Here is a 15,585-nt window from a genome sequence, read left to right as displayed (position 1 = left end):
GAATATACTGCCTTAAAAATGCTTTAGAATTTTTTTTTAAATCATGAAGTCAGACCAGCCATCATAAGAGTAGATATTGGAGATGATTTAATGCAGTAGTTCATATCTTGATCCTGGACATTTAAAAATCCTGAGGTCTAGTCCATCAATCAGTCAACAAATACTGTTTTTAGTATCTACTCTATTACAGGCTTTTCACTGGTGATTGGGATGCTGCAGTAAACAAGACAATTAAGAGCTCCTTTTCTCAAAAAGCTTGTATTCTAGTAGATGGCGACAAAGCAATAAATGTATACACAGGCAAATAAAACATGTCAGGTATGGATGTGTACCATGATGAAGATAAAATAGTGTAATGATTTATATGTAACACAATTGCCAAACTATGACCCATGGGCCAAATCCAACCTGCAGCCTGTTTTTGTATGGCCTGTTAGGTAAGAACAATTTTTTACATTTTCCAATGGTTGAAACAAACTTTTTTTTAAAAAAATTTCATGATGCAGGAAAATTACATAAAATTCAATTTTTAGTGTCCATAAAGTTTTATGGGAGCACAGTCACACCTTACATGATCTTCCCTGGCTACTTCTCCAACCTCAACAACTGCACTTCTGGCCTCCACTCACCCCACCTCCAGCTGCACCAGCTCCCTGGCTAATACCCAGATATCAAAGCCAACTTGCTGTGCCAACCATGGCCACTGCATTGATGGTTGCCTCTGTCTCTCTTATTTCCTTCAGGACTCTGCAGAGACATAACTGAATCAGAAAGGTCTCCTCTGATTTACTCAGTACTGTATCAGCTCCCCCTACGTGATTTTCTTCATAGCATTTGTCACACCTGACATGTTACAGATTTGCATATTGTCTGCCTCTACCCACCATACTTGGAATGCAAATTCCAAGAGAATTGAAACATTGTCTTATTTCCTCCTGCATTCTCAGCCCCTAGACTTATTTCCTACTTCATTCCCAGCCCCTAGATCAGTGCCTAGATATACAGGTGCCCAATAAATACCTGTTGAAAAAAATAAATGAATTGTCAAATATTGGAAAGCTCTAATGACAGACAAGGGAGATTGTTTATGAACTAAGACATCACAACCAGCTAAGGCTTCATGATGCAGTAGCAGGGGGTCTCAGGGTGACTTTGCTGTATAATGCCCTAGTGTCTTGGTAGGGACTACAAGAACTAGTGGCAAGGAAGACAGAAAAGTGAACCTACCACCAGAAAAGCAAGGGAAGAAGAAATGCTTCCATCTCATCTTTGTCTCATCTCAGTCACATTCCCAATTATATACAGTGTCTACTGTCTCTGTTCATCCTAAGTTGTAGAAAAAAGTTGAGCCTAGAAATGTGCTCAGAAACCATTTTACTGTCATTTCTGTGCCTATTTCTGTAGCACCTCTATTCATTTGTGGTAATAATAAATGTATCTGGGAGTCCCAGATCTTATTACCTCAAGTTCTACATGGAATCATGTGTGTGTGCAAATACCATATTCTCATTCCAGAAATTGTCTTTGGGATTTATAGTAAAGGTTTATCCACAGGTCTAAAACAGGATTTTTATGTTAAGAAATAAGTCATACAAGGAAATACTATATTGAACATATAAGATATCGAGGGTTCTATTGTATCCTGGGTACCAATAATATGCTATAGTGATATAAAAGTTTCAGTCACCAGTTATAAGTGAGAAACTGGATTAAAACAGATGTGTATAGAAGCATATGATTCAACACATTTAACTACAAGGTCATAAATAAAGAAGAGATTAATGGAAAGTATTTCAGATGTCTTTTGCACCAAGGACTGTGCCTGACAGAAAAGTGGACAAGAGTTTGCTGGGCCATTTGACCAACATCAAAGTCAATGGACTTCCCTGTACATGACTTTGGAACTGGAAATAGGGCAGGGAGTAGGAGTGGGACTGCTTCCTGGAATTAAATATGGAAAATACACCTCAGTCCTTGTTATTCGACTCACTGTAGAGACGATTTCAGGAGAAGGCAAGCGACACAAAGGTAAAGAAATCTTGTGAGCCATGTGGCTTCTCATGAAAGTTAGAAGTATCCCACGTTCCTGTGGATCTTGGACTGATTCCAGTCTTACACAGAATGTGAATGACTCCATCACCCACCAATATTCTTCTACCAGTGTAATTAAGAAAGCGGGTGGATAAAAAAAAAAAAGATAGTATACAGGGAAGATAAAGCAAAAAGAAACAAATTCTGTCAGAAAAAGTTGTGAAAGCCTACCATGGCCTGGTATTCCTTTGTTGCAATAGTGACATGTCTTCATGACTCACAAAATTGCTGTGGACAAGAACTGTTTATTAAATAAACCAGAAATAGTGCTGGCCAGAAGACCAATGTGAATGACAGGAGAGTGAGGATGTAGATACTTATTTACCAAATGTCCAGAGTGTCTACCACATTGTACTTAGGGCTGTCACATACAGATGTGTCTATATGCATGGAGCACCCTAGAGTTGTGCAGTGCACATCGTGTACAACTGTCTATGACTGTCTGAGCTGTATTAAAAAAACTGGAGAAAATAGAAACAGAAATAAATACTACATCTAGGCTGTAATCTGATTATATTAATGAACCATGCATAGGTACTGGGTTAACCTTATTTCTAGAGGAAAACGTGTTCTTCTTAGACTGAGAAACTTAACAGCTAAACAGTATACACAGTAGATTTGAAATCTTAAGTTGAGATTTTCAAACAGATTTGTCTCAGTTCACATGTTCCAGGCACTGCTGACTCCAAACAGCTATCCTTGCAAGCACAAGTGGCAAGACTAATGAAATTAGGAGGCCTTACACCCAAATGGCATTAACACAATTGTCCAGAGTAGTAGTAGCTATTTCATGATTGCTACAGGAAGAAAACAATTCTTCACAGACACATAGAACTATCGTAGAGGCAATGCTAGTCTAAGCTGGAAAAGTGGACAATGTTTAAAGCTAGGAAGTGAAAACTGGACTGGGGGTGGCTGGAGGACAACCTAGCAGCAAAATTGGCATCACCATCCATTCTGGAAAAGAAGTGGTTAGAAGAGGAGAGGGTGAGGAGAAAGAAATACACATGGACCAAGTACTGAGGAAGACCATGGAAATTTCTTATCATAAAGAAAACATTTTATTTCAAAAAGTAAAAACAAAAAAAAATTCAAATACCACCACCCTAAACCATTACCATCATGAATATCTTTTCACACTACATTTTAATTTTAACAAGAAGAACTTTAACGTTTAGAAACATTATTTCCTCTTAGGTTTTATATTCTTAAAAGTTGGGGAAAAAAGAAAACTATGACCAATATTATACATCTCACTATCGCTTACCACTCTGTCACATCTATGCCAAAACTTCTGTTTAACTATAGGCAATCCTTTCCTTCATATTAGAAATCATTTAATTGGGCGAGGGGTTGGGTGGATATAAGTTCAGTATATGTAGCTTCACTTTTTAAAGGAAATTCTGATATATTCTGAAAAAAAAATGCCAATCGTATTAGTAAGTATAGAATGAAAAAAATTGCTAATCATATTAGTAAGTATATAATGCTGCATCCTCCACGCGTAACGACTTGTTTTCTGTCACATGCCAATTCAGTTGCTTTCCTTCGTTGCTCCATTCAACAAATTTTTATATTAACAGTACATTCAAAGCATTTAAAACTTCGCAGTGCCGGCCGGGCGCGATGGCTCATGCCTGTAATCCTAGCACTTTGGGAGGCCAAGGCAGGCAGATCATGAGGTCAGGAGATCGAGACCATCCTGGCTAATACAGTGAAACCCCGTCTCTACTAAAAATACAAAAAATTAGCCGGGCATGGTGGCACGCACCTGTAATCCCAGCTACTCGAGAGGCTGAGGCAGGAGAATCACTTGAACCTGGGAGGCGGAGGTTGCAGTGAGCCGAGATTGCATCACTGCACTCCAGCCTGGGCGACAGAGTGAGACTCCATCTTAAATAAATAAATAAATAAAACTTCACAGTGCCCAGGACACCTGAGACATTCTTGGTGCTTGCGCTCTTTAAAAGAGCTCAGCAACCTAAAGAATATGACTTACGTCCAACAATTCAGAGTCTCCTTTGCTATACCATCAGATAAAGTAATGTTTTACAAGGGAAATGGAAATATTTTAAAACTCGAGGAGCCCAGCACATCTAAAGGATTTCCGTTTTATGAACTTACGACAAAGCTGGACAGTCTGAAAAGTCTTACTTGCTTCAAACAAGTCAGACAGTTTTCTCCTGTTACCTATGCTTACATTCACACTCCCATTGACCTATAGTCTGGCCTTGAGATCCAATATGAAGGCTGATGGCAGTACAATGGAGCTGAATACTGTGAGTTCTCCTGTGTACATTTGGAATTTGAAAAGTTAGAAAAGTGCTGGCTACCAAACAAGGTGACTTCCTACTCAACTCCAGCTCAGCGTTCAACATTTTTTAATCTCAACCCCCACCTTCGCCAGGCCACCAACACCAGCCAGGAGCCTTTTAAGACATTTTCCCCTACGACATTTGAATGCATACCGTATTTTAAAATACATACCATATGTACTCTATGTACGTCTGTGTGTGATGTATCAAAAGAGTAAAACTTTTTCAGCCCTCCACGAACCAATTTCCCCTGCTGGGGGCGATATCACCGCTGTTGAAAATGCATGTCCTAAACAACAGCTACAAAAACTCAAACTCACATTTAATTGTCTTTTCAAGGCCAGAAGTTCCTAAATCAATAATGATTTAGCACCACTTCAGTCCAAACAATTACATCCGAATCATTTTCAAAATAGAAGCTTAAAATATATACAATCTATGAAATGCATAAAATTGGGCTAAATATTGTTCCAGCAGTCAGTAACATTCTGGTTAATTTTCTGCATTACTCTCCATTCATTAAGCTCTATTTGATGCTTGCTCATAGAACCAAAGATTTGATTAGTGTTGAATTTTACACCTTTCAAGAAGCAAAAAAACCAAACACTCTCTGAGAACACATTTTTCTGAATGACGGCAATTGGTGATTTGCAAAAGCAGATAGAAAATGTCCAGAGAAAGCACTGCAATTTTCAATTTACCAAACACATAAACTAACCTCTGCTGCTCACAAAGACCTGAAAATAAATGGCCCACAAAGTTATCAGTCATAAAAACAAATCAATGTTTCATTAAAAAACCACTGTGCCATCTGCATATGCAACTGAGGAGAAATTCTCCATCCGAAAAGATTCCGGACTGCTCATCTTCTACCATAACTTCAAAAAACAACTGACCCCACCCCAGCATTTTCAAATACTCATGGCCAGAAGTTTAATACGAGTAAGGAACAGAACAGTCACTAACAAATGCAGGATATATCCTGTCCAGTCCACTACTAGGATGGTTCTGCATTTTTATATTGTTTCAAAAATAGTGAGGGCAAAGAAAGTCCTCTGTATGAGCCAATAAAAAGAACTTCATCATATTAAAAATTGAGCTCACCTACCTTCACTGGTCCATGTTCGTTACTGGAGCCCTGCACCAGCTGGACGTACAACATCATGAAAATATTCACCACTACCCACTCTCTGTACATTTTGAATATTTCAATATCCACTGATTACTAAGCAGTTGACATCAGGCAGCTAGAGAAAATTGTTTCAAAAGGCATTCTCCAGAAGGAAAGTTTGAAACCTCAAAACTTCACATAGAAAACCAAATAATCAGTTCTGATCAAAATCCAATGAAATTATTTCAATTAGGCAAGGTACGCTTTTTTCGCACAATCTTAGGGGTGGGGAGAGAGAGATGAAAAAAATTAAAATGTTCTCATGCTCCAAAAATAATCAGAAGGTGGACATGTCTTCTACCTGAAATTAGAAAGCACTGTAAATTTATTTCATGTCCAGCAAATTAAAAAAATCTCTCCACCGTATGCTGCAGGTTCCAGTTGCTTTGTAAGGAGGTGGTGTGGTCACCAATGCTTACAGCTACAGAAAACTGGAACCCAACTCTGGATTGAAACTTTTTTGCACAACCTTCATGGAAGCTTGCAGAAGCATGTGTCTTAAATCTGACACAGATTTTGGCAGAAAATGCAGAGAAGTCTTGGCTGTAATCCTGTTGCGTCCCTACCAATAGCAGGGCAGTTTTAAGAACTGACTCAAATGTTCAGGGCTGCTGTTATTTTAAAGCAGATAACCTGTAACATGAAACCCCAGCACATAGCTTTGACCTTTGTATCTCAGTAGGACTGCTTAAGAAGGGACCTCAGATGCTCATGCATCTGCTGCCAATGACACACAGAAAGCAATCAAATATGATTTTGAAAACCTGCACATGCACAAAAATAATAAAAACATCCATCCATACATGCAAAAAAAGGCAAACATACACAAAATGACTTTTTAAACAGAAGCTTAGTAACTTAGGTATTTCAAATGAAAAACGTCGATTTTTAAAGAAACAATGATTAGGTTTATTTGTATGTGCCAGGAAATATACTACATTTCTTGTTACAAAAACCACGTTATCACTTTAGTGTGGAATTCTTTAGAAGCACCGGCTAAATAAGCTTTAGAAATGGAATGCCTTCAATGGCTCAGTCTCATAAATGGCAAAATTCTAGGACACATCGAGACCTGCTCTCCTGCTTTCCACTAGTTCCCAATCTTTGATTTCCAGGTTTTGGCCCTTTCAAACCCATTTTTCGCGTTTCTGAAATCAAGAATGGCTTGAGAAATCTCTTCATTGGTGTTCATCACAAATGGACCTAGGGCAGAAAGAGACATTCAGAAAGTTCTGGGTGGCAATATTTTCCTCTACCACTAGAAATGGTATGTATTTCTGTGGTTCTTAATTTAAAACAAAACCTGGCCGGGCGCGGTGGCTCAAGCCTGTAATCCCAGCACTTTGGGAGGCCGAGACGGGTGGATCACAAGGTCAGGAGATCGAGACCATCCTGGCTAACACGGTGAAACCTCGTCTCTACTAAAAAATACAAAAAGCTAGCCGGGCGAGGTGGCGGGCGCTTGTAGTCCCAGCTACTCGGGAGGCTGAGGCAGGAGAATGGCGTGAACCCGGGAGGCGGAGCTTGCAGTGAGCTGAGATCCGGCCACTGCACTCCAGCCCGGGCCACAGAGCGAGACTCCGTCCCAAAAAAAAAAAAAAAAAAAAAAAAAAAAAATCCAAGCACATCTGAAAAGTAAAAGTTTATTTCACAGTGTCCAATCCCCGAGGACTATAAAACGAGTTTTTTGACTAGGTTTGTGTATGATTATTGATTATAAAGACAAAACTTCAGATAAATGCAATAGCATCTCACCCATTCAGTATAGGTTTCTCACCAGCAATGGTGATCTTTTATATTAAAAAGAATCTTAGATTTGGTTCTATTACAACCATTTTTGTAGTTATTTTTATAACATTAGCTGATGTCAAGAATTGAACCCATGTGATACAAAGAACTGACAAATCTTATCATAGCTTTGGTGTCTAAGCAGCATATAAGGCTATATACTTATCTGAGGATTCTAAGTCATTTTTTGAAAATTGGCAGCACCTATTGACAATAAACAGAAGATTATAAAAATTCTAGTCAAAAAGCATCATTTTAAAAAAGTTTTCTAGGGTTGGCAAATGTTTGCTAGGAAGGGCTAAATAGTATGTATTTTAGATTTTGTGGATCAAACAGTGTCTGTCTCAACTACTCAACTCTTTCATCAAAGTGCAAAAGCAACCAGAGATAATGCAAAAGTGAATAGGTATGGCTGTGTCCCAATAAAACTTCATTTACAAAAACATGCAGTGGGCAGATGAAGCCCATGGACCATAGTTTGCTGACCCCTTTGTCTAACTGCTGGGTCTGAACTCAGATTTTGCTAAAAATGTACCGGAAGTCCTCCCCTAACCTACCAGAAGGCAATGTGTGTTTCTTCCCTTTTCTTCATATATTGTATGGGTGGAGAGGCACTGGACTGTCTCACTCCCATGATCTGCTAGATGAACAAGGCCAGCTTTTATATGGCATTGACAGTGTCTTTAGAAGAGTTGACAGACTTGTTCACTCAGTATATGTCCTCATCCAGTCTGCAGAAGTTCCTGACATTCCTTTTATGGAACTGCCTGCTCTAAGGGGCTTTCTCTGAGAGTTTCTGATTAATACATAACTGTATTGCTTAGAGAAAATAACACATTCAAACTTCTTAACCACTGTTATCATATCAACATGGATTTGGTGATCACTATAATTTAAATCTTGAGAAGGAAGACACAGGATAATATGTCTTGATGATGCTGAAATCTTTGGAGAGGATGTGGGGAATAGAATACAAGTAGGAAGAAAAAAAACCTAGGCATCTAAATTCATTCATTCAATTACCTATCTCTTAAGTATTTATTGAATGCCCATTAAATGACAGACATTGTGCTAGAAGCTAGAGACATAAAGATGAAAGTCAAATAAATGGCAGACTCCCTCTCCTCAAGGACTCAAATCTATCACACAGATATGAAAAGAAATCATTACAAAACTGTGTGAAATATGGAAGGATAAAAGTGTAAAAACTATAAAATCAGCACAGAAAGGGGGAGGAGGAGAAATCCAGGAAAGGATTCACAGAGGGAGTGATGTTTGAGCAGTCACACAAGGAGGAAAGGCATGTTCAGGATTAGCGTGCTGGAGGAATACTGGAGGGGATAGGGGTACAGTGGTGGAGGGAGGGATCAAAGGGGGAAAAATGGCGATCTGAAATATAGGAAGAAACCAGACTCTTCTGGACTTTGGATGCAATCTACAGGAAGAAGTTTGGACCTACTTTTGCAGGTGATTATGAATCACTGTAAGGTTAAGTAGGGAGTAATATAATGATTTATAATTTTTAAAGAAAACTTTGGCATCAGGTGTCTAAGTTGACTCCCGGCTGAGTCAATGGTGGAATTGTTAAGGGTATTTGAAATACAGGACACAGGAGGCTTTGGATGGAGCAAGGTGTTTGGTTCTGGATATTTTTTGTTTTTCTTTTCTTTTTTCTTTTTTTCTTTCTTCTTCTTTTTTTTTTTTTTTTTTTTTTTTTTGATACTGAGTCTTGCTCTGTCACCCAGGCTGGAGTGCAGGGGTGCGATCTTGGTTCACCGCAACCTCTGCCTCCCAGGTTCAAGTAATTCTCATGCCTCAGCCTCCTCGGTAGCTGGGATTACAGTTATGCACTACCACGCCCTGCTAAATTTTTGTATTTTTAGTAGAGATGGGGTTTCACCATGTTGGCCAGGCTGGTCTCAAACTCCTGACCTCAAGTGATCTGCCAGCCTCGACCTTCCAAAGTGCCAGGATTACAGGCATGAGCCACTGCGCCCGGCCCGGTTCTGGATATTTTAACATAGAGGTACTAGAGACAATAAAGTGGTTTCTCAAGCAGAGGTTTTTGGTACATTGTTGAAACTATGGATCTGGAGCTCATGAGAGAAATTTCATCTGGAGATGGAGGTTTGGACTATATTAGGTAGGAAAGAATAAGAGAGTTATCATATGCAGAATAAACAATAAACCCAAGAGGGTACCCTGGGGAAGACAACTTTTTAAAGGACACGCAGGGGAAGGGAAATGCAACTTGGAAGATGGGAGCAGGTACTGAGTCAAGGACCAAATTCTTGTGCCTCATAATTTTGCTATAGTTGGGACTTGTGGAGCAGTACTCCCGTCCCCAACTATTTTCTGTAAGAATAGTGTGCTTCTAGGCTTCCATTTTGACACTTTCTGGGGTAGTCTGCCATGTTTCTCAATTTATAATGTGCACATGAATCAGGTGGGAATCTTATTAAAACACAGATTCTGATTCAGGAGGTCTGGAGTGAGGCCTGAGATTCTGCATTTCTAACTATCTCCCAAGTGATGCTGATACTGCTGGTCCATGGACCACGCTTTAGGGAAACAAGGCTCTGTTATACAGGGAAGCATTGGAAGCTTGGAGTCCCCTAAAGCTAAGTGATGAAGCTTATCTCCTCAAATCTTCAAGGAGAAAACTGAATCCAGAAAGCATGTTTTTAAATTGATCAAGTACAAGGGTTGTGAACAAGAAAATTATTTGATAGTTATCTATAATTCTCTTTCAAATTATAGCTTTCATCACTTCTCTAATTAAGCCTCTGAAGCCCCTCTCTTGTATAAAATCGTGCGTATAACCTCTTGTTATGTAGAACTTTGGTATAGTGGAGAGAACATAAGACATGGGGTCAGGAGACTAGGGTTTGACTCCTGGCTCCACTGCTAACAATCACTTTCCATTAGAGAAGCTACAGGGCAGAGCAACAGATGACCAGCATGGTAAGAGGCAGAAGGGCAGGGTGTTTGGAAAACAGACAGCCTGAGTGTGAATCCAGCTGTGTGACCTTGAGTAAGCCAATGAACCTTTGACCTTCTGCTTCTTCATCTGTAAAATGGGCATGAGAGTACCAACCTCATAGGGTTGTTTTGAAGGTTAAACGGATTAACATTAGCAAAGTGCTTTAACCAATGTCTAGGAAATAGTAAATTCTATGCAAGTATCTGTTAAGTAAATAAATAAAATATCTGGATTTTATTTTCTTCATCTATAAAAGAGGCATGACTACATCATGGCTAAGGGTATTTTCTATCCTAACATTCTATGACTTCCTGTGCTTAATCTGTGGACGAATAATTAAGGACACACGATGATAAGAGGAGAAAGGGTCTTAGCTAACTCATGAGATTTGTACAAGTTCCCAGTCCAAAGATGGTTGTGGCTGCCTTTAAACACACATAAGTAAAAGAAAAATTTAAATGTCTGAGTTTTTAAAAGTTAAAAAACAAAAACAAAACGCTTTGCTTCTCAGTAACTGAGCTTTCAAAGGACAGATTTATTTTGTATGATTACTCTGAGTTTGTATGTGTAGGCATACCTAGTGTCCCTGTATTCCAAGCCACTGGGAGAGGATCCACATGACCCCAGTGTAGGGTGGCTTTGAGCAGTCCCACTCCTTTGATCTGTCACCTAATTCAGTTAGACTCTTGCTTTTCATTATTGGTACCAAGGAGATTGCCTAAAATAAGACTTCCATCTCACACATCTTTTTCCCACCTAAATGTTAGTTACTAGGAATAAAGATTATGACCCTACTCAGTTTGTCTGAAGGCTTTTTCCAGAAAAACAAACTACAATATTGCAGTGCTGTTCAACTGAGAGAAAAGGAAATAAGAACCACAAACCTTTGGAATGGAAATCAGATGCATGCAAAATGGTTGTTGGCCGGGCGCGGTGGCTCAAGCCTGTAATCCCAGCACTTTGGGAGGCCGAGACAGGTGGATCACGAGGTCAGGAGATCGAGACCATCCTGGCTAACACGGTGAAACCCTGTCTCTACAAAAAAATACAAAAAACTAGCAGGGCGAGGTGGCGGGCGCTTGTAGTCCCAGCTACTCCGGAGGCTGAGACAGGAGAATGGCGTGAACCCGGGAGGCGGAGCTTGCAGTGAGCTGAGATCCAGCCACTGCACTCCAGCCCGGGCGACAGAGTGAGACTCCGTCTCAAAAAAACAAAAAAAAACAAAAAACAAACAAACAAAACAAACAAACAAACAAACAAACAAATGGTTGTCAAATGCTACAGGCCGAGGCAGGGTACAATTTAATGTTCCCCCGAAGTAGTTAGTAGAACAAAAAAGAATATTTTTAAAGTAATCCGTGTTCTTTAAATTTATGAGCGGCTGGCGGTTATCTGCAATCATTGTGGGTACCTGGGAATTCATGCAAGGCAGGGAAATGCAATGGGATTTTAATGCATGTTGAATTTAATAATTGGTGAAGTGAATATATGTTTTGTAAGCATTCATCTAAATAATAAAATGTGTTTTAATTGCTTTTAGATGTTCCTTCATTTAATCAAACAACAATGATATTAAGAAGTCAACACCCAAAGAGTTGAAGTAACCGTTATGGGTACTTAAGCCAGGATTTTCTGCCTCTAAGTACAGTACTATTTCTGCTATATCAGTTACCTCTATTCATGTTTTTAAATAAACAAAAAATAACTATTTTCTTAAAAATACTATTCCTAAGAGTTTCATTTTTTTTTTTTTTTTTACTAAAAATGCAATAGATTACAGGACAGTATTGAAGTCACCTTTATTTTTGATAAAGATAAAAAGGATGTTAAAGTTCCCAATAGACTGTAGAATCTTTTTTTCCAGTTAAAATTCCTTATGACATAATACGAAAATACTATTTTTGTTCTTCCTACAGTTCCAAACTCAATATCCCACACATAATAGGTATTTAAGGAATGTTTCTTTAAAAAAAAAAACAGATGAATAAACATCATGTATATATTTCCCTCTGATGACAGAAAAATTAAACAATCCTCAGATTTGTAGATGGAGAGACAGGACAAAAAAAAAATCCAGCTATTCTTCCCAACAATACTATACATGTACAGTGTTTTCAAAGAAAAAGAAAATCAACCAAGAAAATCATTATCATTTTGGTCTTACCATGTTGAACAACTGGTTCTCTTAACGGCTCCCCAGCAATTAAGACAAAGTGGTTTCTCTTGGGATCCTAAAGTTAACAAAGAAAACATCAAACAATAAACAGGCATTTTCGAAGGTCAAATTGTGAATAATTTGAAATTGACATGCTAGCCAAATGGGCGATATTCCTGATTCTGAATATAATTTTCAAAAATATTTTCTGTGCAACACTCAATATGGAAATGTTTATTTCTTAAGTTGTTTAGTAGCAAGTAGAACTCAAGAATAAGTCCAGGCCACCAAAATATTAACATTCTCAAATTTAAGAAGGAGAATTTAAATTAAGATTTCTTTAACTGAAAATATCTTCATGACAAACCATGTGATTAAACTGGCTTATCATGGGATTTATGATTTCTCAGTAGCCATATAATTTTTAAAAGGGAAGATTCGTTATGCAAATCCAAAATAAGATGTCATTACTTTTGAGAATTATTACTATTAATGTAAAATATGCCCCAGAAATATTGCACTAAATGGAACCTTATAAAAACAGAGCATCCAAGGGATATCTGCTCAAGCAAATTTCCCTCCAAAAGGGTCCTATTACGTTAAAGTCTCTAAAAGTTTTTGCTTAGAATTAAGGATTCGATTTTTTTCCTGAAACCGGAAAAATATTAACCATAATATCCAGTGCTTGTACGGATACAGGGAAAAATACACCTTCATATATCGTTTGGGAGATTTTCAGTTGGTGCAGTAATCCTTCCAGAGAGCAATTTGACAATATGACTCAAAACCCCCAATATTGTTAATGTCCTCCAATCCAGTAATGACAGTTTTAGCAATACAGTGTAAGGGAATTTCACTATTGTAGCACTATTTATCACAGCAGAAATTGAAAACATTTCTCCAAAACCGAGGGGTTGGTTAAATAATTATATGTTTATAAGAAAAACTATCATGTGGCCATTAAAATTCATTTTCTCAACAAATATTTAAGTGTGTAATAAAAAGTTCATAATGTATTGTAAGTTTTGTAAATATCACAAAATGGCATGTATATACTATGGTTTAAAAATACCAAAATGTTAGCATTTATTATTTCTGAATAATGGGAATTAAAGCAAATTTTATTTTCTTCTTTATGCTTTTCGTATTTTTTTAAATTGCTACAAAAATTTACTAATTTTAAAAGTTAAAAAGAAACATAAAATAAATATTTTCTAAAGTTTGTGTTTGGGGAATTGTTTTATAATCAAATGCATTTCTGGTTTAACAATCATTAGAGCATTTCGTTATATAAAACTAAGTATGTTCAGTAATTCACAGGTTATAATTCTAAGAGTCCTATCTTTATCAAAATCATACATATATCATATATATATATATATATACTTTTCAGTAATTTTATTTATTAGAAATGGGTGTTTGATTTGAAATTAAGGAGAACTGTAGTTCTGTCAGAAGTGAATTACATATATACTTAGATATACTTATATGTGGTGTTTTGTGCCCTGATAACTTAATTGAGACAACGTGGCGGTTAGTTGTAACGGGTAGAGTCAGAGGTGCTGCTAGACCTTAGCTTGTCCTCATCCTCCTGCATGCCACCTCCAGCTCTTCTTCCTGACTGCTAATTCTGCTAAGAGCGGCTGCAGCCCCATCCCTAGGCACTAGGCTGCAGAACTACAGACTTCTCCACTAGACTTCTTTTGTGGCCTCATTTTAGTGCCTGGATATGCCTGGCATTCCAGATTAATTGGTCGGTGACTTATCTGATACCCCAGCTTCTGCTTTTCTATCTTCATTTCCATAGCTCCTCCCATATGCAAATGCTCCCTCTCTGGGAAGCTGTCTTGTGACTGCCCTGTCGCGAGGAATCCCAAGCTAGCCAAATGGAGGGGCCGCCTAGAGCAGAACTGAGGCACCTCTAAACAACAGCCTCAGCAGTGCCCAGCTCCCAGCCTGCCAGCCACATGAGTGACCCCAGAGAAACTGGCCGAAGAACTCCCCACCACATGGAGAAATAATAAATGATTGTTATTTTAAGCCACTAAATTTTAGCGTAGTTACTCACTAATAGATAAATGAACATTATATATTTCTTTTCAGGCTTCTTTTAGGTTTATCTTATTTAGAATAAAACAATAAACAAAGCCAAAATGACTATGCACTTTAAAATGAAGCCTTCAAAATTTTTGAAACTTCACCCCAATTCTAATATAGCATATTTCTAAATATGTAAGTCAACATTATACTATATCATACTTCTACTAATGCAAAGCTCTTTAATTAGAAATTATTATGATGTTACTAGTTCCAGAAGATTTATTACTGAATTCAATAAAAATTAATAATTAATTCCTTAATCTTCCATGTATTTAATAAAAACTACCGTATTTCACATGACTGAAATTTGTTTCCCTTTCCTGCCTTCAACTTAAAAAATAAATGGGACTGTAGGGTAGAATGGTTTCTTCAAAAGTCTTGATTTACCCCCCACAATCCCAGGGCTGGGATCATTTAATACATCCACTCAGTTATGATGCTTTGATCACTTCTTTACATTTAAAAAAGTCTGTTTAACCATTTCAAGGCCTATATTTATTTATGTACCATCACTTTACTTATCCATAACCCAACTAACTATCAAAATATGCAAACATGAACCTAGATGACATTTGCTTTCCTGAACTCGCCTTCTTTGGTGAAATCTAATAATCTTTCCAGATATTCCAGAAAAGACAGTGATGATGTGGCTGAAAGTCTCAGTTGCCGTTATCTTGAAAAGTCCTTGTCTATGATGACCTTGTCTATGGTGTCAAATGATGAAAATCATGCAAAAGCCAAGAGAATTAAAGACCTATTTAAAACCCAAGTCCTTGCATGGCTCTAAATTAATGTCTTTATGGGATTTGATTTTAAAAACCCATACAAAAGTAGCAGAGGTCCACTTACTACTTCACCCCAACTAACATTCACCATCTTTTGGCGCCCAGACCATGTCTTTTGCTTTGATGCACCTTCTCAGAGTTTCTGGTACAGAGTTAGGCTCTTCTGGGTTTACTTAATAATTTACTTTTTTGAATTG

The 15,585-nt window shown here is 37.9% G+C and overlaps 2 protein-coding genes across 2 annotated transcripts in view; both read right to left on the bottom strand.

Annotated features, from left to right (window-relative positions):
* Positions 1-6,077, bottom strand: part of VEGFD (vascular endothelial growth factor D) — a 39,861-nt gene extending 33,784 nt beyond the window's left edge. The window contains exon 1 of the mRNA XM_010366068.2: positions 5,515-6,077. Coding sequence (XP_010364370.1) covers positions 5,515-5,604 — 90 coding nt within the window. The 5' untranslated portion in view covers positions 5,605-6,077. The remainder of the gene's footprint in view (positions 1-5,514) is intronic.
* A 385-nt stretch (positions 6,078-6,462) lies between these two features.
* The window catches only part of LOC104664531 (pirin), a 46,930-nt gene continuing 37,807 nt past the window's right edge, over positions 6,463-15,585 (bottom strand). The window contains exons 5-6 of the mRNA XM_030933642.1: positions 12,513-12,579; positions 6,463-6,780 (exon numbers count right to left, since the gene is read on the bottom strand). Of these exons, the coding sequence (XP_030789502.1) occupies positions 6,668-6,780; positions 12,513-12,579 (180 nt within the window). The 3' untranslated portion in view covers positions 6,463-6,667. The remainder of the gene's footprint in view (positions 6,781-12,512; positions 12,580-15,585) is intronic.

Source organism: Rhinopithecus roxellana, chromosome 7, assembly GCF_007565055.1.
Source record: "Rhinopithecus roxellana isolate Shanxi Qingling chromosome 7, ASM756505v1, whole genome shotgun sequence".
Classification (NCBI taxonomy): domain Eukaryota; kingdom Metazoa; phylum Chordata; class Mammalia; order Primates; family Cercopithecidae; genus Rhinopithecus; species Rhinopithecus roxellana.
This window is presented reverse-complemented; position numbering and strand designations above follow the sequence as displayed.